Raw genomic sequence first — 25,229 nt, 5'->3', positions numbered from 1 at the left:
TTTTTTTTTTATACAGGAAGAAGTGTTTTATTTGTTGCAGCGTTCATTTTATGGACACGATATTCGATATTTTATGGGATATTTGATACTTGGTCCGAAATTGTTCCATTGCTGGTTTTTATTTGTGGGAAAGTTTGTATGGTGGATATTGCGATATTTGTATATAACAACGACAAATAAGTCGTTGAACTTTGTCATTTATATTTCGTATAACCAAGGAGATTATTCTAATTCGAAAGATCGGTTTTATTTTAATATGATTATACACTGAAGATTACTTGAATTATATGTAACTTTACATATACATGATACTTTCATAGTACCGCGTCATTAACGCAGGCATCGGCTTATGTTTCACAATTTCCGAAGCATAAATTACCATTTTCAAAACGAACCAAATTTTCTCAAGCGTCGATGAAAAATTTAAACGTGAAATACTTATCACGAAACTCATTCCTCAGAAGATGGTAACCGCTTTCAGAACAATCTAACTAAACGCCGAGCCTCATTAACGTCAAGGTCAGTCACGTTAAAAAATTAACGAGCGTGGTGAACTCGCGTCCACTCAACCCCGCGGCGTAATAGCTTCAAGAACCCATTAACCCCATAAATTATCCGTCTATCTTACTGTCGAATGTACGATGACCCACCCTCTTCCTCCCTCTCTCTCTCTCTCTCTCTCTCTCTCTCTCTCTCTCAATATCAACCCTTGTCCCTTCGAAACCGCATTACGATATCGATTATAGCATATATTACGCTACTGACAATTACGGCGCACAATGCGGCCCAAAATGGTCAGACTTCTGCGTGAATTAGACGTTGCAAAACGGAGATAATGTACCGATCGATCGTGCATTTTGCCTGACGAATAATTGACGATGCTAATGGCCAAGATGGTGGGCTAAGTCATCGACGATAATGTCGGGTCTTGTTTCAGGTCGAAGGAGTCATCCGAGTGAATCGATGCTCCATTATTTGACGAACGATGGCCATCGTCCAGGATGACGCGCGTAAACTGTTTCGAGTAAATTGTTTGGTGGATGAGTTGGAAAAATTTGGCGTTATCGGGTTAACGTATCTCTCGACTAATTCATCGCGATCACGCAATCATCCAACGAATCAAGCGAACTAAGGATCCAAGATTTACGGTCTAGCAGTAAATCCGGCGGTCCAAAGACTTGCTCTCTTCCTTCAAGACCAATAAAACAGTCAAGCAAACTACTTTTACAATTTGTACAACGAAAAATAACGTAGCGTAATTCAAATTGAAACTAGACGATTCACACGCGTCTTAGAAATAAATCCCACGATCTTCTAATAAATTGGACGCTCCAAAAAGTCTACCTTTCCTTTCATAAGCCGACGAAGATCAAATCAGTCGTTGAACGAACAAAATACCTGAAAATTGTTATGAAAGTAACCGAAGTAACTCTAAATATCAAAGCGAAATAACGACAAACGCGACTAACTCTGATACAATAAAATCCCTCCGATAGTCTGATACAAACGATCACATTCCACGATATCCAATCACGTATTTACATGTAACATATGTTGATATCCTCGATTTTCAGACAGGGACACGTTCGTCGTGGCGAACGCCGATCAAGATAAAAGCAAGATAATCACGCATCTAATTTCATACGTGCCTATTACCACGTAATATATAATTAGCTGTCCGTAAGGTCGGCGTCTGTGGTCCTGCGATAAGATCGTATTATTATCTCGTAGTCACGTTTAATCATATCCGTAGTAGAAGTGGATTCGCTATATTCCACGTGGCTCAGGCTGTCCTATACCGCTAAGAAAAATATTATGACCGGTGAGTAATAGCGATTAAGTATCCACTGATAAAGACATAAATAATAAACAGTATCGTGTTGCGCGATAAAGTTAATCACGATTCACGATGGAACAATGTAACGAAGGTAATAGCAATTTATAACGGTTGGTTCGCCACGGCTCCTTGGTAATTCTCGGAATGCGTGATGATTTAGAGGCCAGATTTATGGCCAGTTGTGCGAACCTTGCTATACGAATATTGCGAGGGATACCGTTTTAATCAGTCGAACGAGGGAAATCAATGGATAAGGAAGTTGCTGGCTATATTTAGATGTTTCTTGAATTCATGCAAATTTTATGCTGAATCGTGAACCTAACAATAGGCGTCTCGGTTGCTCTTTGAACGATTCTTCCAGCATTAGATTTATTTCATTGGAAATATCGCAATATCTCTTGAATTTATGCAAGTTTCCTGTTAAACGTATGTATCCAACGGTGTTTTGGTTTGCGTGTAGAGGATTCTCCAAGTTAGCTGGTAAATTTATAGATAATTAAAAAGATGAAAAATCGTCTGGTGTTGTTCTTAACTCGTCAAAGGGAGGAAATCGATGGATCGAGATTAGAGTGCTAGTTATAGTGAGATATTGTGCTTGATTTGTGAAACATTTATGTTAAACAGCGCAAGGCACAGTGTTTTACTTTATATTTGGGATATTTCTGAGAAGCTTATAGTTAAGTAAGGAGAGAAAATTCGGTTGCTACAAAAGTCGTAAGAAAATTATAATGTTTTTCTGGAGATTATAAAAACTTTATGCTGAGTGGTGGATGTATTATGATGTTGTCACACGCTCAAGAAGACCACCCGCTCAGAAACAGTAATAGGATAGGCTAGACATCCTGCATACCACAGCCATCGAAACAATAATAAAATAGTAACGGAATAGGCGCCTCTGAGATGCACCAGATGACAAACCCTCCAGAGGGTCTAAAACCTGAGTATAAAAACTCTCCAAAATAAGCGCTCGCCCCAGTCTGTTAAAATATTTTGACTCAGTCTCTTGTAATACTTTGAACCATTCTGTAAAACTTTGAACCGTCATTCTGTTGGATTTGCATAATAAATTCTATCATCATATATAAAGTTCAATTTCTTCATCTTATTCGTGAAACGTTCGAACTGCAACGCGAGGAGATCACCGGCGATCTATCGGTTTCGTGATTTATTGTGTCTCCGACGTGACAATATTACAGTGTCATAAGTTTAGGTAATAAAATAGTTAAGAGAAAGACCTAAGACATGTAATAGGAGAATGTGAAATAACGGGAGGACCAAAGGACATAGGAAAACGCTAAACGAGACTGCAGAAGGTTTAACAGAACTGAAAGCAATAATATAGAAGAGAAGGGCAAACGACAGGAAAGAGGCACAGCAAGGAGGCTAAAAACCAAAGTTGCAATAGTCATTAGTTGCTAATTTATAATTTGTAATTTTAATTTTTAGAGGTAGAATAAGTAAGGTAATGCAATAGAATAGAGTGGAAAAGAGGGCAGGTAGACATATAAGAAGAGAAATAGACATAACAGATGTAAAACCGAAAGTTCGTCCAAAGCCGAAAGGCACGGACTAAGCAACAATAATAATGATAATAAATAGTTAAGAGAAGTGTAGGTATTTGATAATTAGATAAGTCAGACAGAAAATTGCAACGATGTATGTGATAAAGTTATATAATAATAAAAATTTCTACGTAAATTATAGGTGGCCAAGAAGAAAGAAGTTTCCTGTTCAGGTAAATTGTATAGGAAATTACAGTATTTGTGAAACTTATGGAAATCTAGCCTTCAGGCCGGATATAATGAAACATTGCGAGAGACAGTACTCGTCTTTGTATTTAGAAAATTTCTGTCAAGTTTACGAATGCTTCAAAGGAGAGAAAAATGATAGCTATGCAAGTTAATTGTAATAACTCTTGGAAATCACGTAACTTTGATGCTGATAGCTGAACGTAGTAAATTATATTGCTAAGGGCTGTTCTAGTTTCAATTTAAAGGATTCTTGTTCATAGCGGCTAATTTAAAACGTAGAAATTTGTTTATACACACAGAAAATTATATTTTTTATGACGAACGATAAGCATATAAAATAATACTTGCAGAGTTATACCATTTCATCTACCATTTCGCATCTAAATAATTTCTATGAAACTTTTAAATGCTTCAAAGGAAAGTTGCCGACGAGAAAATAGCAAATTTTCCAAATTTATGGTAGCTTCGCGTTCGATAAAAGGCACGCTGAAGAATACTTTATTTTAGACAGCTCATTTACAATATTCGCGAATTCCAATGAAAAACAGAAAAATCGATATCTACGATAGAAAAGTTTCAGAGAAGATTACAATAGTCGCGTGATTTATAGAACTATCACAATCCACGATAACTATAGTAATAATTCTCCCTTCAAGAAACTTTCGCTTCTAAAGAACCAACCTCCGACTACTAGAAAAGATCCGAAAGAAGCAGAAAGAAAAAAAAAAAAAGATCCAAAAGAAAATAGATATCGCTGACTGAATAACTCAGGAAGAATGTACGAGGGCAAGAAACACGTCGCACCGCTTGCGATATTTCGCGAAGACACACCCCCTGGTCCGCGAGAATTTCTCAAGGAAGAAAATTCCTCGGTCACTGCTTAAATTAAGCGAGGAAATCTGTCCTCGTGGCTGTATATCAGCGAAGAGTCACGACGTGCCGCTGCATCCGAATTAAGGATGCGCCCACACATGCTTAGATTCGTACCTAACGGTCGCACAAAGAACGATGGCTCGTGTGTGTATCGCCTGAGGCAACGAAAGATAAACGGGAAAGATAAGGTTGGTGGAATGGTGAGCGTGGACGAGCTCGCGGGAAGGATCACGCGGTTATTCCGGTTTCGATACACGATTAAATTATATAGATATCGCGTAATTGCTCGTATCGTTACGCCGATAAAATTTACGAGCGGCTGGCACGGATGTTATTGGAATCAAAGTAACAAGTTGTACGCGCGGATCGGGAGCGGCCACGCTTTTTCGACAGCGATTTATGCCGCCATTAAAATCAGACAACTAGTGTCACGCGAGACGAGATTTACAGGTTGAACAACGTCTTTGCCGTTTCTTCGATCGTACGGACTGTTCGACATTAGACCGGTGGGTTCTGCACGTAGAAATAATAAAAAATGTTCTGTTTCATTTCGTTTTCGGGTTACAACGAATTTTATCGTTGGAATAATTCCATGGAAAGACGAATGTAGTTGAACTAATTTCGCCTATCTGGTCACAAACAGAGCTCGATATTTAACGTCGAAGCTTGTGTTCTAATCTTGTGAAAGTTTCCAATCGATGATAAATCGTCTTCGCGTTCTGCGCTCGTACGCACGCAGGTCATCTTGAACGCAGCTTGCGAAGATACGCGAACTTTCTTTTTATCGTTTTCGTGTGTAAAACCACTGCCGAAGTGTGGTGCTTACGAGCCATCCTGTATTCTACGGGGAAGTAACCACGGAGAAACCATAGTTTCCGTGTAATATTTGGTAGAGGATTAATTAGTGGCAAGTTGACATAAATTTCGACAGCTTCAGTTATTAACATTTTAAACGATAGTACTTTGTAATATAGTTATCGATTTCTGTGTTTTTGTGGACAATGAGTATATTACTGATGTTTCTTTAGTAGAATATTGGATTTTACTGCAATTTTGCGTTAAGTCAAGTCGCAAGGTGTTTGCAACTATTCCGAGTTACAAAGAAATTCGTTTTTATATTTTTATAGTTACTGTACTTACTCCTATAGTTGAGCAGCTCTTCCTATTGTTAGTTAGCGTGTGCCTTTGTTTCAGCATTTAACGTATGAGCGACAGAAGGGGGAATTCTCTGGGTTAATGTCTTTTTCTCTTGTTTTGCGTTTTAGGAGGTTAATTCTTTGGGTGAGTTTGTGATTATAATCGAACAACGTGGTCGGGTCACTTTATGTTTGAAGAAGAATGGGAAGAGTAGAAAAGTTGGAAAAGAATTTATGACGCTGGATTATGTATTTTAATATGTATATTTCATATGTATATTACATTTTATAATTAAAAGTATATTCATAAAACACATCACTATAATTAAATTTTTTGATATACGTATCGTACCTTATTCTCGTAATTTGAAATTATTTGTTTCATTATGTTGATATCACGTTCATATTAATATAGTCATTAATTTCCTGAAATTAGAATTTTCCATTCTTTTTAATAAGAAATTTTTATTTATTTACCATTACTGCCTCTGCTGTTTTAAAATTAATTATTCGATGAATTTATGAAAGAGAAAAAAGATAGATATTTTTTAATTCAGAAAATTTTGTCTGTTATCATTCACCGTTAAAAGGAATCACGAAATTTTCGATGCTACAAGTTCTTTCTATTTCATTTTCAAAATCAAATTTACGAATAACAACTTTCTGCTCGTTCAGCATTAATTCATAGGTACTTCATGTCCCAACATAAATAATTCTACTAGATACTTTTAATCTAACACTACTACTCCTCCTCTTCTATCTTTTTCCATTTTACTTTCGAACTTCTTCTTCAATTTTCTCCCAATCTCTTCTCTCAATCTACTCTGCGATTCCCAAACAGGTCACGAAGTCTTGATTACGTTGCAAATAAAAAATAGTCTATTTTCCAGAAGAAATGTATTTTTATAACGATATTTCGCCAATCGCGATCCGCACGGAAGAGTTCGATCGGGAGGTGGGCGTCTCAAGATCTTTATAAAGTTTCTTCAAAGTTCATGCAACTTCTTACTTCATTGATCTATTCTCGTAGCGGATAGGTCAAAGATTAAAGACTATGTGCTACTTCTCAATCATCCCTAGAAATATTTAATTCCAAATGCTTTCAGAATCCATCGCGAAAACCATTTGCCCTAAACCACTAGCCATTCGTCCTCGAGAAAGCAGAAGACAAACACCAGCACAAATTGAAACCGAACATCAACTAACCAACTACCGTTAGAAAAAATTCAGTTGCAATTGCTACGAAAAACCATTTACCTCAAACTATTAACCATTGACCCTGGAGAAGACAGGAAAAACGAAGATTAGCACAAATCGAAGCCGAGTATTAATTATCCAACCATCTCTAGAAATATTTAATACCAAATGCTTTCAGAATCCATCGCGAAAACCATTTGCCTCGAACTATTAACCATTGACCCTGGAGAAGACAGGAAAAACGAACACTAGTACAAATCGAAGCCGAGTATTAATTATCCAACCATCCCTAGAAATATTTAATTCCAAATGCTTTCAGAATCCATCGCGAAAACCATTTGCCCTAAACCACTAGCCATTCGTCCTCGAGAAAGCAGAAGACAAACACCAGCACAAATTGAAACCGAACATCAACTAACCAACTACCGTTAGAAAAAATTCAGTTGCAATTGCTACGAAAAACCATTTGCCTCAAACTACTAACCATTGACCCCGGAGAAAGCAGGGGAAAAAAACACTTGCACAAATCGAACCCTTCCAACAACCCCATCGATTATTCCCTCTGATTTGCAGTAATCGCCGGACTGTTCAACCCCTTTCCACCGACGAACACGTGACATTCGTTTCAACCCCCTAAACGCAACCCTGCCACGCTTACGTTCGGCCGCAGCAAGAAGAACGTAACGCGGTATGCACAAAGGGCTAACCGACGCGACGGGGCTATTATTATGACCAGCCTGGAATCAGCGGCCGGATCCGCGGTTATTTCCGGCGAAAGGGGACAAAGTAATTGCGGCGGGTATACCGGCGATTGGACGCGCGCGCGGCTCTCTCGCCTCGCGATTCAATTTAACGAACGAACCAGTGGAAAAACGTCGCCTCCAGGAAGGGGACAAATCTGATTTATCGATTCCTCTACCTTTGTTCTCTGACTGCTGCTCGGCGAAATTTTCCAGCGACTCGCGTGGAACGCGTTCATACTTTCGACTTTTGACACACGGCTTTGAGTAAAAGTTGGCATTATAATATTACCATCGTACTGCGTGTAATTAGCGGACTGTGGATTTTTGCGCGCTTATGAGAAATTTAAGGATGCGAAAATGCATGACACGCAAAAATGTATGAAATGTGCCAAGGTACGATACTCATTACGATATTTAGCGGTTGAAACGAATTTCTGCCTGGGTTCCGTTTCTCTGATCGCGTTTATGGAAACGTGAATCGAATACGAATATACACAGTGTGATAATTTACTGGCAGTGATTTATACGTTTGGAACGTATCAATCCTGATCGCAAGATAATCTTAGTATACAGAATGTTTGCGAAATGGTGATAAAAGCGGAAAAGATGTGATTTCTGTGGTAGAAGCGAGTCGAAGATGTAGAATAAAGTTCTGTTATGTCTTTCAAAATCCTTTTTCTAATAAATATTTATTCATTTACGATACTCGTACAGAGACAGTCTAGCAATTTGAAAACGAAATGGAATGCATAGTAAAAACAAGTAAATATGCATCATCCACCGAGTATACAGTACTTAAACCCGTGTACAGAAACGTGCGAATACAAATAAGGTGAAAATTAAAATAATTTCATTAAAAAATAATCCATAGATTTTTCCTGTCTAATATCGATACCATGAGATTAAATGTAAAGTAATTTTTCTTCGTTACACACAGCTCAAATACAAAACGACGAATGATCAAAAACTACCTACGAACAGTCAAACAAATTTCAATAAACCGGTTCGAACAAAAAGTATGATACCGTTTGCACATGTTGGTAAATGAAAGAAATAAAAATAGCAGAGGGAAAAGGAAGAAAGGAAAACAAACATATGGAAGTAAAAGCAGTGAAAGGGCGTAACGTGATGGACGGTACGATAAAAGATAAAACGGCAGAACTGTAATCGTGGCAATAACAGAACGAGTGCGCACGATTACATTCATTCTTTGTGTGTCGTTCGCCAAGCTGATCTAACAGCGCAATTTACAAAAGAATTGTATTTGTTTCGTTCGTACAATCGCGTAGCTCCTTTACTAACGATTCAAAACGGAATCCTCTTTCTTTTTGAGAATGCAGCACCGATTCCGCCTCGTATAGTTTCAAAGACGCGCTCTCCACGGTGAAACAAATTTGCTGAAAACGAAAAAATAAAAAAGAAAAAAGAAGAGGGGGAAAAAATAACACGGGCATGGAATCGGACGCACTCTGTGTATAATTAAAACGAAAGGAAAATATGCGAGAGATGAATGAATTCTCGTTGGTCAAAGTAATTGGTTCTATTATTGGCAAGGTGAAAAAATTACTTTACGTACCTTTTGAAATGTTATATCGAGGCGGAAATTGGCTCAGGAGAATCATTTTTTATTATGAACATTCTGATTGCAACTAGGAAAATATTTTTAGAAGAGTTCTTAATGAGACGCGTGAACATGTGATGAAGGATCTAGGAATTAACAGCAGATGAAAATAATGAAATTTGGAGCAGAAGCAGAGATACTTTGGAAACGCGTAACGAAGAGAAAAGAAGATAAATGGAGGAACATAACTGAAAGATACGTAAAAGGGAAGAAAGGGATGAAAGCATCGAAAGTGTTTCGCATTTTTATCGCAAAATCACTATGGATTTTTTAGATTACAAGGGTAAAGGAGCGCGATATTTATTGCTGGTAGAGGAAAGAAAATAATCACAGCAACGAACGATAGAAAGAAATGATTAATTAACCGGATAGATCGAGGAAACCGCGGCAAACGAATTTATTTGCGGATTATATTGGTGCCTAGCAAATGTTGAATATTTATGGAATCGGTACGGCAACATTGTGCGCATTAAACGAGCACAGCCCTGGAAACATATTGGCCGGCCTAGGGACGAGAAAACACGATAAATATACTTTTCATAGGATTTTTCTGCGTAAATGACAGAACGCGTTGATATTACGTTTTCCGCCGGATTTATGCTTTCTTTTTCCATCGATAAATTCGCCACTAGCTTGGTCGGAAAACCATAAACGATACGATGGTTTTCAATAGTGACAAACGAAGAATACGTAAGCTTTGTCCCGAATTTGAAACAATTGAACATTGAATGTGTAATCAATTTCTGGTCGACTGTCTCTGCGAGGTTTTATGGAGTTTGAGAAATTTGAGAGATAACAGGGGAATCTAAGAAAGTTTGGAAATTTTGAACGATGCACTCTTCCATAAATGGTTTCCTCAAATATGATAAAATATTTGAACAATAACTCGAGCAGAGAGTATAGTAACTGTTTTTTGTTTATTTTTTTTAAACCATTTGCATTACCAACTACGACTTACACGTATTCTATAAATATGTAAATAAGTCAATAATGTTTGCACATTTAATACGGTGCAGTTGCTTCACTTTATTATTTTGTTATTTATTTAACCCAGACCTTCTCTTTCGAGTTTGCATAAAGAATTTCCGGATTTACGTTATATTACATTCTTTAATTCATGGGTTCTCTTTAAAATCCACATTACGCTTCATACGTACCAATTCATACAATATGAAATTTCAAACGACCATATATATTTTGTAACAAATAAACTTTACTTTAGTCGATTAATTAGCGAATTTAATTGGTAAATAATTATGTATCTTAGGTATTAATTAGTTAGCGAATATTGTTTTCTATACTTCTGTAGCCAATGCGAACAATCTATTTCTTCTAGGAAACTTAGAGTTTGGAAAGTAGAACAGTTTCATCGTACGGTGCGTATGGAAAAGTTAATCAGAAGCAAATTTCGTAACAGTATTTGCAACCGTGGCACAAAGTAGCTGGAAGGAAAAGAAAAAAGTTACGTATCCCTCGGACCGATTAACATAATTTTCCTACCAAAGGTTCGCCGAACTTCTTGGCAAACTTTAACGCACCCACCCCCTCTCGCTACCTTTTTTCCTTTCTTCCTTCCTTCTTTTTTTCTTTCTTCTAGTGAGAGAATTTGCACTTCAAGAAGTGGGTTAGCCCCAAAGTTCGAAGTAATTGGCTATTTAGCCTGGGAATAAAAAAAGAACACATCGATGGAGCGGGTAGAATAGAAGCGACTAACTTTCCAATCAGACGAGTAACAATGATTTTAATCGTTTTTCAATGATAAATTTCTGATCGCGCCAGAGTCGTCAATTAACAGATATCGCGATTATTAAATTGCAACGTACGGTCTGGTTTCGAGGATATGAAAAAATGGGCAATTTGGTGGCACGTTAAAATTTGATTAATTGTTACAGCTTTAATATGTGAATAATAGCGTGATTCGACATTTAGCTGGTGATCATTACCGGCTGTTTTATGTAACGTTAAAATATACAGTGAATTGTAAAATATTTGCACAGTCACCTCTTTATTTTCATATTTATATCTTAATTGATAAATATGAATGTAATAAATTTTACACCATCTAGCCATACTTTATTCTGACCGTAAGAAATTGGATCCTGAAGTTAATCCGATTGTTTGATAGATAAATTTCACTGAAATTCGATTCGATCAATTGTATCAATAAATTTATTCTTCTATATATCTATATAGGATAATCATTTCAAAGAACGAGATTAACAAAATTTTGGTTATAGAGCTGTTAATTAACATTAATATCTCGATTCTGAATATTTTATTAGAGAATTCGTAAAATTCTTTCAAATTTGCTTCCAGCAATTCTATGATTTATAAAATATTCAATCTTTCTTTCTCTCTCTTTCTATGTCACTACACTAATTTTAAGATATAGATATGATTAAAATTAATTAAATTAGAAGTTATCAGGGAGAATACTAAATTTAGGATTAAAAATATTTTTTAACGAATGCAACTACATCAAGCTCGTCTCGTTGTATACAAAGCTTTATTTTCATACCTAATTGAATATTCGATACTTACTATTTGGGTCGTGTATCCATCTTTTCTTATCGCCCACTTTCATTATACGCGTATCATCCTGTAACAAAAGAATATTTCCAATTAAAATTATACACCTGCAATATCCTTCTCCGCTCTATTTCGCTAATTTATTTATTTAAAACATCTCTGAAGGTATTTTTTCAATAATCCGCCGCGAGCACACGATTTTACATGAAATCCAATAATGAAATTCTCTTCATTGTTACGTAACAACGAGTAATCCGCGCTTTGCGTAATCCGAGGTTACAAACACGAAAATGATAACAAAGCTGGTCTGTAGTAAAGAGAAGGAAATGGAAGCAAACGGAACGATCGTTGCTTCCTTCGAGACAATTAAAGTAAAACCCATTTCCCGTTCCTCGAATTTTCATAAATCCTCCATGATCTTTTCTCGATGCAAAGTATGCGTCGTAAAAGCAGCGTACGCCGGCTCGCGAAAATATTCAAACACTTGTACAAACGTTCCATGAATATTTTACGTGTATTATACGGAACATTTTCAAAAACTCATTAACACTGTCACGACATTCGACTGTGATTATATCCGTAATATTAATAAGTTTCGCTATTCAGTAGGATCATCTTTTAATACTTATTATTAAATACTTAGGATGAATATTCACTTTGTAAATTCATAGTAAACGTCTCGTAACTTCAATAAATCAGATTCATTTCAAATTTTGCCAATATAATGACGACAGTCGTGTCTTGTTGCAACACTAATGAAATTTTGAAATCTTTTATAAAACATACACGATATTCACATGAAAGTTTTCTATGGTAAGCGTTCAAATAATTTCGTGATTATATCTTGTTTAAAGTGGCATTCCAATGAAATATATATGGCACATTGGAAGATCTTCAAGACGTATTGAGATCACTGATCAGAACAAACTTGTTGCCTTGCATGCATTTTTAGATCGGTTTCAGAGAATTTGCCAACGTAATCGTGTCGCTTGTGTCTTGCCACAGTGACGATGAATCTATACGCATAATATGTGGATTTTTCTATAAATAAAAATTGTGTATAAATGTTGAAATACTTTCACGAGCGAATATACCGCAGCTCGCGTTTTTAGCACGGCCGGTATCGAAGGTCGTGGCTCGTGTCACGAGATTCATGGTTCAGCCTTGTCCTGCGCCAACAGTCTTTCGTCGAGTACCGCAACAACCTTGGTTGCGGTCGTGGGCGAAACGACCAACAACGATCGCTCATCACGTGCATAAAATTCAGGGTTGCGCGGTTAAAAACGAGTCGTTTCAAAGTTTAGGCCGAGGTCGTCCCGTGCTACCGAATACCAAGAGTGAAACGAAGGGATATCGCGAAACGCTCGCGTGATAGTTCACGTGCCAGTTTGCAACAATTCCAGGATAATATCTGAAATACCGAAGGAGAAACTGGCTTCATCATCTAGGCTATATTATTGCTGACCAACAGTTTCGAACGAAACTGAGTGGAGTTCGAGATCTTTCGACCGTGTTTTCCGAGAGGTTGCAGAAATTGGAGAGGTTGCGGACAAAATTCTGAGAGAGTGCTTGGTGAATTCAAAATTACCTTCTATAACTCGTGTTCTTTCTAGACATCGTTTGTTGTTTTATTTTTCTCCTTTTCGATTTTCTATCTTTTCGTCCCTTTTACGGTATTGCTTTTTCCTTTATTTCCCTGTTTTCTTTTTCGTTTAACGTTTCTTTTCTTCAATGAATCCTATTGCTGCGTAAGAGAAGAGAGTTCCTTTCATATTTTTTCCTTTCTTGAACTGTTTACTTCTCGAGAATTTCTTACGGGACGTTCAGAGGATCAATATTATGATCAATAGTATCGTAAATATTTAAGGTTCTCAGCATTATCGTATGTAAGAAATCCTCTAGACGATTAATGTAAATATATTTCAATACAACGTAGAGGACCTCAAATATTGACAATAATATTGAACGTGTGAACGTTGCTTTAACGATTCTTATACTCGTTGTATTTTTACTTTACATTGTTTGCAGTTATTTTCCTAACTTCGCGGTACTACAACAATAGATGATCAATTTTTTTCACTCAACTACCTCACTCTCACACTGTCCTAATGATATTCCACTGTGCACAAGGAAAGATAAAATGTAACATTTTTAGACACCGATTTACAATATCCATTTACCGAGTGATATTTTAATTTTCATGCAAATCGCGCCCACGCTCTGTACGTGGCATTTCGGTGAAAAACGTTCGCGTACTCGCGTCCGAATCATCAATTTACCAGGTTTCCGTTAAAAGTCGATTTTTCTGCTACTTTCTGTTAAACATTCTCACTGCTGTGTAACATAACGTAACAAGCATTAACGCGTTGACTGCCGATGACTCAACGTTGACGTCATGACCTGGAAGGTGGGTGACGGCATGTTAGCGTCACGCGCAAATAGCTTTGAAATGTCGTAGGAAAGATCGACGAGTTTCAAAAGACAAATATTTTAGCGGCGATGGAAGGCCACGCGAATTTCACATATTTTGTTCTGGCAGTCGCAATAAATTCAAATACACCGGCCGCAAAAAGTATTTGTACATACCATTAATTTCCAACGAAACACTTTTTATCAAGTTTCGCATTTCATTTTCATAGCATTAAATTTTTGTAGTGGCATGAAGGTACTATCAGATGATACGAAATGTAATATACCGGGTCTTAATTAATTACAAACTTTTGTACAAATACTTTTTGTAGCCACTGTAAATATACACCGTAGCAACACTTCATTTCCACGAAATATTATATTATATTTGCCCACTTATTTTCAAGAGGACGTGCATTTAAGGGGTATCCTGAACTAGAATGTTCTAAAACAGCGTCTTTTTGTGATTTTTTTTTTAGAAGGGAAAGAAAGAAATGAAGCTATTAAATTTTGAGGTATGGTTTTATATATATTTAACGAATACAAAAAAACTTTTTTTAAAGTAAAGAAGAAATTATAACAGATTTCTAAGATCCATCTCGTAATTCTTGACCGAAACAAAAAACCAAAAAAGGATTAAATTATTATATATTCTTCTTCTCGATGAACTAAAAAAAAGAAGCAGAAAACAGTATGAAATTAAAAATTTTGGCGGGTTCAAAGAAAAAACGTGTTTTATAAAAAGAAAAAATAAACTTTAAGGTGCTACAACAATTATTTAAATAAACTTTTTGACGAACTTTTTTAGTTCATCGAGAAGAAAAATATATAATAATTTAATTCTTTTTTGGTTTTTTGTTTCGGTCAAGAATTACGAGGTGGATCTTTCCCGCCGATTGAAAACTGCAGCCCATGAAATAGGCTTAGAAATCTGTTATAATTTCTTTTTTTACTTTAAAAAAAATTTTTTTGTATTCGTTAAATATATATAAAACCATATCTCAAAATTCAATAACTTCATTTCTTTCCTTCCCTTTTAAAAGAAAAAAAAATTCACAAAAGGACGCTGTTTTAAAACATTCTAATTCAGGACACCCCCTTAAATCATTCGCATTGTTGAACATTGCTTGGTTCACGAAACTTATCTCGATAATTCTAAAGAATTTAGCGAAGGAACGTGCATTACCGATGACCATCGTCAACGTGTTAAACAAGAGAGCCTCGCTCTCGTCGCGTTTCACACGAGTATGCAATTAGAACGGAATGATATTTTACAATTAGCAGGATAACGGTAGTTTCTCGAGCGAAATTCGAAGACACGAGGGGTGCCGCTTCAACTATTTCGCCGCGTTTCGGACTTTCAAATTGCCCTGCTGCGAATCGCTGCAAACGACGAGACTCGACACCCTGTAATTATCATCGGATGGAATAAGGAATAGCTTAGCTTGTGAAACGCGGCGCAACGTCGAATTTACTGCAGCCAAACCATCGTCCTCGCCTAGAAACGAATTCCTTGTCTCTGCGAGTAATTACAGTGATCGGGAACGTTGCTAATGCCGGCCCTCTCGAAATTTATTAGACACCCTTCGTGTATTTTAACAGGGGGCGTGAAGAACAAGACGCTTCCTTCTGTCATGATTTCCCTGACTCTTTGCCTTTGAAATTCGAATACATCTGAATGACTTTGCTATGAAAATTCTGGTCACGTTTAACGGACATTGACATGTCCAATTTATCACTTATATCTCAAAAATTATCAAAATAATTTCTTTAATCTTCTCGTATAATAGTTTCAATTAATATTTGAATATTCTAACAACTAAAACTCATAAATATCTCAAATTGGTCCAAAATGGACATATTGGGTTGGCAACTAAGTGATTGCAGATTTTGTCATTAGGTGGTAATGACAAACTCCGCAATCACTTAGTTGCCAACCTAATAATTGCGAAATTATGCTCCTCGTGTGTTAAACTGTACGTATTAACTGTCGTGTATAGACTTTTGTGTATTCCTGAAGATTAATATTGTTTATAACCAGAGTCGTAGAATATTTTTAAAGCGTGATAACGCGTGTGTGATGTAAACGTGCAGTGAACCACTGTATAGCAAAGACATCGACCTTTTGATGAAATTACATCAGGTGACGCATTATTTATGAACCATAATGTAGAACAAGATTTTCTTGTGTCTTTGAGCGTCGATAAATATGGAGCGGACGACGAGTTTCCCCAAACGACGAGCGGAACACTCGGCATTCCGATTATGGAAATGTCCGTTTTCCCGTTGATCAATAATTAATCAGCGACGTAATCAGCTTTCGCGGAATCATCTCTTCTACAATGCATGGAATTATGTCGCTGTCAATCCGAAAATATGCAGCCGAATAATTCGGCCGCCTGCTGATCGAGAATTAATCATTTTATATGGGCTACGCCATTGTCATGATTCCCGGGCTGGTTTCGAGCATTCGAGGTATTAATTTCTCAAGAAATTACGTCAGTCAGCGGCCCATGTTGTATGCATAGTGAATTGCTCAGGTTCATGGCATAATTTTATTATCGATTAGAACTGAAACAGCTTTTCCAAAGAAACTGGGATCGGACAACTTTTTGGAAGAATTGGAATTAAAATTGAAATTTGTGGTTCAAGGGGAAAATTTTTGAGAAGAGTTTAATAATTCGCTGCGGATCAAATGTTCATTATCTATTTTATGGGAGAAGAAACAATGTTTGTATAACATCGAAGGATTTTTCATGAATTTCCATTTTTGTTCAGCATATTAAGATCAAAAGAATCAGAGAATTAAATTCTTCCTTTTATACATACAATATATATTTTTGGTTTGATTATTAGAATATATAAATGGTTCTTTCAATGAGGTTCATGAGACAAGATATACGATGAGGAAGGTTAAAGATATTTTCGTTTAAATAAGACTACAATAATGAAGATAGTCGCATTAGATGCTCAACAATGTTGGTTAAACAATGTGCCTTAGGTGCAATACACAATTGCGTTACATTAACAGCAACAACTTGTACCATGGACTTCCTCTAAAGCCTCTAAGAACTAATTACCCTACAAATATTAATACATAACTGTGCCTCATAGAATGCTACCTAACTTTCCGAGATTGAAGGTATTAAAATTACAAAGCAACTTACAAAATTATCATTGAATAATAAATACTACAGAAACAAAAAGGGTAGAAAATGAAAGAGGACAGAAACTACAAACTTATCAACAATTTCTACACATTCGACTCTCTCCTGGAGCAAAGGTTTCATTTCTAAAATTGTTAATACACATGATAGTGTTTAGATTCAGAAATTCAAAGTTGCAGAATTATATACTGAAATGTAATGTGAATAACAAATAAAAATTCTTTAATTCCTCATCGATAAATTCCACACACGTTTGATTCTCTCCTGGTGCAAAGGTTTAATTTCTAAATTATCAGTATGAAAGAATCCAGATTCACGAATACAAACCTCTATTTACCACGCACACCGAAACGTAAAATTTATATTCCCACTAAAAATTCTTCAATAAAGTAGTTTATAAAATTGTTCAATTAATTTCCGAAATTATTAATATCAAAAAATCCGGATTCGCGATATCAAAGCTCTATTCATCGCGTATACCGGAACGTGAAATTTTTATTCGCAATAAAAATTCTTCAATTCCTCATCGACAAATGCTACACGCGTTTCGTTCTCTCTACTGGAGCAAAAGTTTAATTTCGAAAATTATTAATACTATAGAACCTGAATTCACAAATTTAAAACTTTAGAATCATCGCGTATCTATCTATTCATCTTTCTATCTAGAATCATAGCGAAACGTGAAAAATTTTTATTTCTAATAAAAATTCCTCCAATCATCTCGATTTCAAGATTTTCCAATTGCTCATCAATAAACTTGACACGTTCGACTTTTTACTCTACCATCGAATGAAATTTTCGTGCTACTTAACTCTCGAGGCTCGTACGAGATCGCGTATCGATCCACGTGAATTTAACAAGGTCGTTCGCCGGATACACGAGGATCTCTTCCGAGGGGGTAGATGTGCGTCGTTTCAACTAGGTGCATAACCTCCTATCGCATCGTTATTCCGTTACTCTCGGTCGAGATAACCTGCCACTTTTCGCCCGACGCGAGCCGACTGAATTATTCGTCGAGCCGAAAATGGCCTTTCAAGTCTATGAAGAACTGCTTTTAGGAGCAGGTCTCACTCGTCTACGGTGTATGCATTCCCGGGCACATGCTCCCGCGTTAAACAGTACCGGATAACGTTCCTCCAGAGACGCGCCACGATTCTTCCGGTTTCATTCATCCCGTTACGCTTCTGCTAACCTTCTCGACTTTTTAAAGTGCTTGCATGATTTTTGGAATACGACGATTGCGCGCATGTAGAATGATTTCTCTCTGTTGGCTAAAGTTAGAACATTAGATTCGCTTTCTTATTTCGCTTTTTGTTGCTCGGAGAAATATTTGATTTTAATACAGTGTCGTGAAAATGGGAAATACTCGAGATCCGGAATGAAGAAATATCGTGGAATTTTCTGAAATTTAAAAACCAACGTAAAATGACTGAAAAAGGCCGACAGATCTTAGTTCTTTGTAGCATCGAAGAACAGCATCTATCGGATGAGAACGATGTAAATATATTGTCTAACGGTGAATATTTTCGTATGTAAATAATGAATGAAATGCAGCAAGTATACCAAAGCACGTAACGAAGAAACAAGAGAAAGAAGCAACAAGAGGGAAACAAGCCTGTTGGTACAAATTACAGCGTAGTGGAATAAGTAGAAACGGACTGTGCGTAGTCAGACGGTGTTCTCAACGAAGAAACTCGAGAAATAACGGAGATGCAATTAGAAAACTCTTCAAATAACAAAATCTAACATCATAATTGCAATATTTCATGAATTTCTCGTTCTAAAAGTCATTCGTTTAATTTACTGTTAATTAATTTCGAATATTTCCTAGCAGATTCTGTCTTCAATCTTGTTTCCTCGTTTCATCTCGCGCCCATCGCGTCTGATTACATTCAACACTCGCTTCGTTATCATCTTGCACAGGACAGGATATTAGTCTGACGTCAAGTAAGTCGAGAGGATCATCATCAATTAACATGCTTACTTGAAGCTTGTTCTTCTATCAACAACGAATTTTTTTCCGTAAATCCAAATTCGAGACGCGAGCAAGATTTGTAAGAAAGAAAAAGCGAAGGGGAGAATCTACGGAGGAACTGGGCCACGGAAGTTGGCCAATTAAGTGCCTTTCCACAGCTCTAGCTACTTGGTCTAAACTTGTTTCGAACCGCAAACGCGTGTCTGGTTTCCTTCCTAGGTAAACGACTCGTCGGCGAAACAAAACATTCCCGACGAATCCCTTGTTTGTTTTAGCCTTCGTTTGTCCGCAGCTAAAATATCTCGTGATGCAGTTTCGTTCGTGAAATTTTCTTTTTTCACTCGTTTGACAAACATTCTTTGAAGTACGTATAACGATAAATAAGATAAAAAAGTCTGATGTGGATTTAGCAAAATTATTTCCCATCGTCCGAGGACCCCTATAATACAGAGACTAATAATTTTTCACAACCAACAACATTTATTTTTATATGCTGGACGTAAATTAAGTATTACGCAAATCTGCGAGCATATTCCTCTAATAGCTTAAAAAATGATATCCGGATAGAAATTTGTTTCAGCAAATATATTACAACACGCATAGAACTCTTTCCATCTTTGCACTGTTCAATTTTCAATAAATCATAAACATTCACACAATTACCATTAACTTCTTTACACCCAGTGACGAGATGATTTTTTGAATAAAGATCAATCGCGTTATCTCATCTTACCCTATCGACGATTTCACTAATTTGATTAATTTCGTTAACAAGATTTTTCTGTTATTAACTGTTTTTTACTCCGAAGTTTTTCATATCAATGGAATATGTATATTTTCTACCATCCTTAAAGTATAGCAACGATACAACAATGCCAATAACAATAACGACATTAATATTCGTATTAATAGCAATAATAGCCAGCGTTACGCGGAAAATAAATGACATCGTATTACGAAATATCCAAACATGCGAAACATTGCACGACGTCACGTCGCGAGATATTTCGTGCACGGACGCGAAACGCTCAAACACGATCCAAGAATATTGCGAAACGTCCCCTCCGATCTAGAGATCTTCTCTTCTGGTGGCTGGCAAATATCTCTTTTCGTCGTCTGGACGTCTAGAGAAATGATACGTGGAGGGGAGAGGGTTAAGAGAGGTTGGAGAGGCGCCAACTGGAAGCGTCCTGTAAAAATGGCCCTGCACGCGGAGAACGGCATCGACATTTTTATAAGTCGATTCCACGTACCACGTCGACCGTGTCTACGGTTTTCCGCAGAAGAGTTCACCGGGGAGGAAGGTGAAAACGTGTGTCTGGAAATTGTGCACGAGCTAATTGGGTCGGGAACTTTTCTAGTTTGGCGTTTTCGTGTTTCCACCCTATGATGTCTCGTGTCTCGCAATTGCTGGCCCTCGTTTTGTTGGCTGCATTTCGAGCAGATAATCTACGATAGTTTAGAGATTGGATAAGCGTCTAATAGTTCGTCGAATTGTTCGGCACTGGCGAGGAATTTGGAAACGTTTCTCCTGTTAATTTCTCATTTGGTAAAGTGGTGATCTGTTAAAGCCAGCAAGACGTTCCAAGTTTTAGAATTGTCTCGATTCAAAGATGCTCTTCGGTTCATTTATCGTCATTGCTTGTTTCTGCACATAAAGTCCATGTAAAAACAAATACGCAGACGAGATGTGCTATAAACCGACATATCACGGTGAAAATGTAAAGCTTAACAAATGTGGACATTGACAATGAGCGATCAATGTACGTCGGATTTTAGCAGAGATATCGATTAACGATAAATATAACAATGTCTACTATTCCTAATAAAAGCGTTCATCTACCGGTCACATATTTATTACGCGATATTATCACGCGAGATAGCGATGTTTATTAGGCAATCTAAAATTTTAAGCGAAAATTTCACGATAGAAATGTGGAAAAACGTTGTTATAACTAGGAAGCTGTTCAATGCCAATGTAAAATATATCGCGATATAATAATACGCTAAAATATGACACAAAGGTATATCTTTACGCGGACGATGGTCGACTGATATAACACGAAAAAGACATTTACGTGACGCTGATACACGAGTCGCTCGAAAGCCATGTTCTGATTAACTCTAAAAATCGGAATGCATAGACGAACGACAACAACGAACGATATTCCTTGAAATTAACTCTACTACTATAGTCTTCGCGTGCTATCTCATTATGATAAATAAATTAATGAAAATAAAATATCATTTTCCAGACATTGGATATTAATCATGCGTCATCTGGATAACGCAAGATTAATAATTACACGAATGTTACGCATAACAATGAAAGAATTCTCGCCTGAACGAAAATATCGACACAAATATCATCGGCTCGTCGTATTCTGAGCAGTTCCTCTTTAAACATTCAATCTGCAAAGCGACCCAACGGAACGATCAACTTTTTCCCCGCTATTAATACCTGCCCCTTTGCCTGCCACTATATTAAAAGTGAGTGGAACAGCGTCCGGGACGAGGCGGTCACCGTAAACGCGAAACTTTACCAATTAAGCAGACTGTCGCGCGCCTTTTCACTGTTATTCTAGGCTCGAGGGTCGGGCCTCGATCACTGCCTCGAAAATTCTGTGCCCCGTGATTATCCGCGGTCGTCATCGGTCATCGTTTCCCTCAAATTCACCCAGGATCGCCTACAACCCGCGCCCCTCCCCTATTTCAAACTATTTTGAAAATCCGGCGTTCGATATCGCAAGTGGTAGCAAAGTCGGGTTAGCGAAACGATGCATCAAAAATTTAATTATAGTGACACGATGATCGATTGTTTCTAACTTTCAATCATTTCCCCGTTGTAGTTTAATCTGTAAAATATAGTTTGTTCATGGCTTGTCTATCTTAATAGTTTTATCTATGATGGTAGTTTTCTGTCATAGTTTACGACGCGTCAAAGATTAAATGACCGATTAGCTTCAAATTCCAGTGATGTTCCTCTTGCTATATAACGTTGTAAAATATAATTCGTTTATAGTTTGTTCATATCAGTGTTTTTGTTCTATACAAAAGCACAAAAGAATTTGAAGAAAACAACAACTTATTGTCCAAATTGTCCCGACCAACCTCAGCTATCTCTTTTCTGAAAGATACCTCGAGTGAAATAGATCGTACGCGAAACAAGCGTCCATCTTTGGCAACCTAACGTAGTATAATTTTTCAATGAAATTGATATAAACGTCTATGAAGAAATTTGATCACATCTTCCTCCTCGAAGATGCTTAAAAAATCTTGTTAAATATTATTCTTACGAATCTTCCTTAAACTTTGTGCTTGCAAGTTGTTAAAAGTGTTGAGAATTTTGGATCTTAATAGCCGAAATAATGGTATATGGACACTAAACTTACACTTAGAATTTATATTAGAATAGTTATATATTTATTTGATAAACGATTTCAAAGATATTCGTCGATACACACGCGTCTCAGCACTTTCTTCCATACCAGACTGTTCACCGACTGAACAGTTTACATTCCTTTGTTTTCGAGACGCCGCGCACACACATACTTCCACACACTGATATTCACATACAAGTATCGCTACTACGCAGCTAACTCAATAAAAAGATTTTATCAAATCAGTTTAGAAACAAATTTAACTATTATAGTATCGCGGTACTCGACGCGAGTCAAAAATATTCTCATTTCTTGTGATCCGATCTTCCGCAAAATTTGCTAAGAATAGAAGCTAGTCGTTTCTCGTCGATTTTTCGGTAAAATAATGGCGGTTGTCGGTGGATCTGCGCAAAGTGTCGAGAAGACGTTAAACCGGCGTTGCCGATAATCGGATGGAACTGTTCGGTGGCCACGTCCACCAGGACTCCGACCGATCGGAGGTGACTTAAGGCTTTGGCCACGTTTCAAAACCATTTCGTTGCCCTCACGAGATAGAGTCGAAGAGATTTCTCCCGTTGGATCCTCTGCAATTAACCGAAATCCTTCGACCCCTTGCTCGAATTTATGATAGAACTTGGTGGAGCCGATCGACCGATCTAATTGTGGGGTAGGTCAATGATAGAGATCAATTCTGTACGTGTACATTATCGTTCTATTTAGATGTTAGCTGATCTGTGGTAGAATTACGTTTGACTAAGACACTGTAGAGAAAAGAATCTATCCAATAGCTTTGTTTTCTCTTATCGTACGTATTTGATATTGAAACACGCGGGGAATAAAGGAACACAAGGGGGTTGAAAGTGCACGAAATTATAGAAGTTCACGAGCTTAATTTATCGAGCGGACTATTTCTTAGTTGGAAATAATTTTGATCAATAAAATATTACAATATAATGATGTCTTGCGAATAGAAACATGATATAGTACATTCTAGACGTGGCAATTATTTCTGAAAGATGAAGAAAAGAAATTATTTCTGAATAGATGAATTATCACAGCCAAGATAATAGAACTCTAGTTAACGAGTTAGAAAATTTTAATCTCATGTAAAAAATATCTTGTTAGAACATTACGAGCATTTCATGCTCGTTAACACGAAAGCAGGATCTAAATTGTATCGTACAAAATTTTGTTCGATACACAAACGAAGAGAATATTTTTTCGTTAGAAAAATCACGGTTTCATCGTTTCCACATACTATCTTCGATTAGTTAATTTTTCCGCTCTGTGAACTTACTGATTCACGCTCCAATTACAGCCAACACCGAATTTTCATTTGTCCCGATTTAATCGATCGAGTCACGGACGTGTAAAGGGCTATTTTCAGACACGGCGTACAAAGTAGTCGAAGATCTCTGAACGATGAAAGCAAGTCGAACGTGTATTCGAGAGCATTCAAGGTTTCGATCGATGAAACCGATGCAACCCTGTACCGATAGTTCGATGAATATCCGTGTCGAATTCATCCTCGTTGCTCCTTTTCGACTCTCGACCTATTCGCCAGTAGATTTGCTTTTATCCCAAAGAATATTTTGTTTCTGTCTGTTTCACCCTCTGTGTTGCACCACGATCGAGCGGTTCTCGATGTGCGATTTTGGAAAATCGCGTTGGATTTTCCACGGACCAGACCTAAACGGATTATTCTCGAGGATTTGCGCTCGTCCTTCTGCACTGCATCGAATCTGTGTCTTTCTGGATTATACGTATAGAAAGAAAATATCGATTTTAGAGTTCTTTTTTTCTTTTTTAAAGAGAAGAAAAATATTTTTTTCGAGGGGCAGAACGATCATGAATTTCAGAGTAATTTCAAGTAATAGATAAACGAGCTTCCTACGTTATCGAATGAATTACACAGACTGATGCAAGTAGCTTTGGTAATTAACACAAGATAAACAAAATTATACGTCACGTGAAAAGCAATTTAACTCGGATTAGCCCTTCACAAAACATCTTACTTTAAATCCCACAATTACCTAAGTGATTTATGGACGAGCTTTTCCATATACGTTTTCGACCAAACTAGACTAGTAACTTTGATAATTAACTCGAGATAAAGAAAATCACGCACCATGTGGAAACTAATTTAATTTAAGTAAAGCCTTGGCGAAACATGTTTCTTTAAATCGCACAATTACTCAAACGATCGATCGACAAGTTTCTACATATACGCTTTCGAATAAATTAGACTAATGCATTAACTTTGATCATTCACCGAAGATAAAGAAAATTATACTTACATACGCGAATACCGATGTAACTGGAATTATCGTTTCGCAAAGTACATTACTTTAAATCCAACAATTACTTCAGTGATAAATGAACAGGTTTTTTCGAATAAACTGGATTAAATTTCACAATTAACCGGAGATAAAGAAAACTACAAATTGCACGAAAACCAATCTAATTTAGACGAGCCCTTCAGAAAACAGCTTGCTGTGAATCCCACAATTAGGCGATCGATAAACGACCTTTTGCATATACAGTCTCGCACAATTTGATAATTGACTCGAGATAAAGAAAATTACACGTTACACGAAAACCAATCTAATTT

At 36.9% G+C, this 25,229-nt stretch overlaps 1 protein-coding gene across 1 annotated transcript in view; it reads right to left on the bottom strand.

The window, feature by feature from the left end:
* LOC126867317 (proteoglycan Cow) overlaps positions 1-25,229 on the bottom strand; it is a 236,965-nt gene that overhangs the window by 79,939 nt on the left and 131,797 nt on the right. The window contains exon 2 of the mRNA XM_050621709.1: positions 11,700-11,757. Coding sequence (XP_050477666.1) covers positions 11,700-11,757 — 58 coding nt within the window. The remainder of the gene's footprint in view (positions 1-11,699; positions 11,758-25,229) is intronic.

Source organism: Bombus huntii, chromosome 7 (genome assembly GCF_024542735.1).
Source record: "Bombus huntii isolate Logan2020A chromosome 7, iyBomHunt1.1, whole genome shotgun sequence".
Lineage (NCBI taxonomy): Eukaryota > Metazoa > Arthropoda > Insecta > Hymenoptera > Apidae > Bombus > Bombus huntii.
The sequence above is the reverse complement of the archived record's forward strand: the minus strand, read 5'-3'. Positions and strand labels throughout refer to the sequence as shown.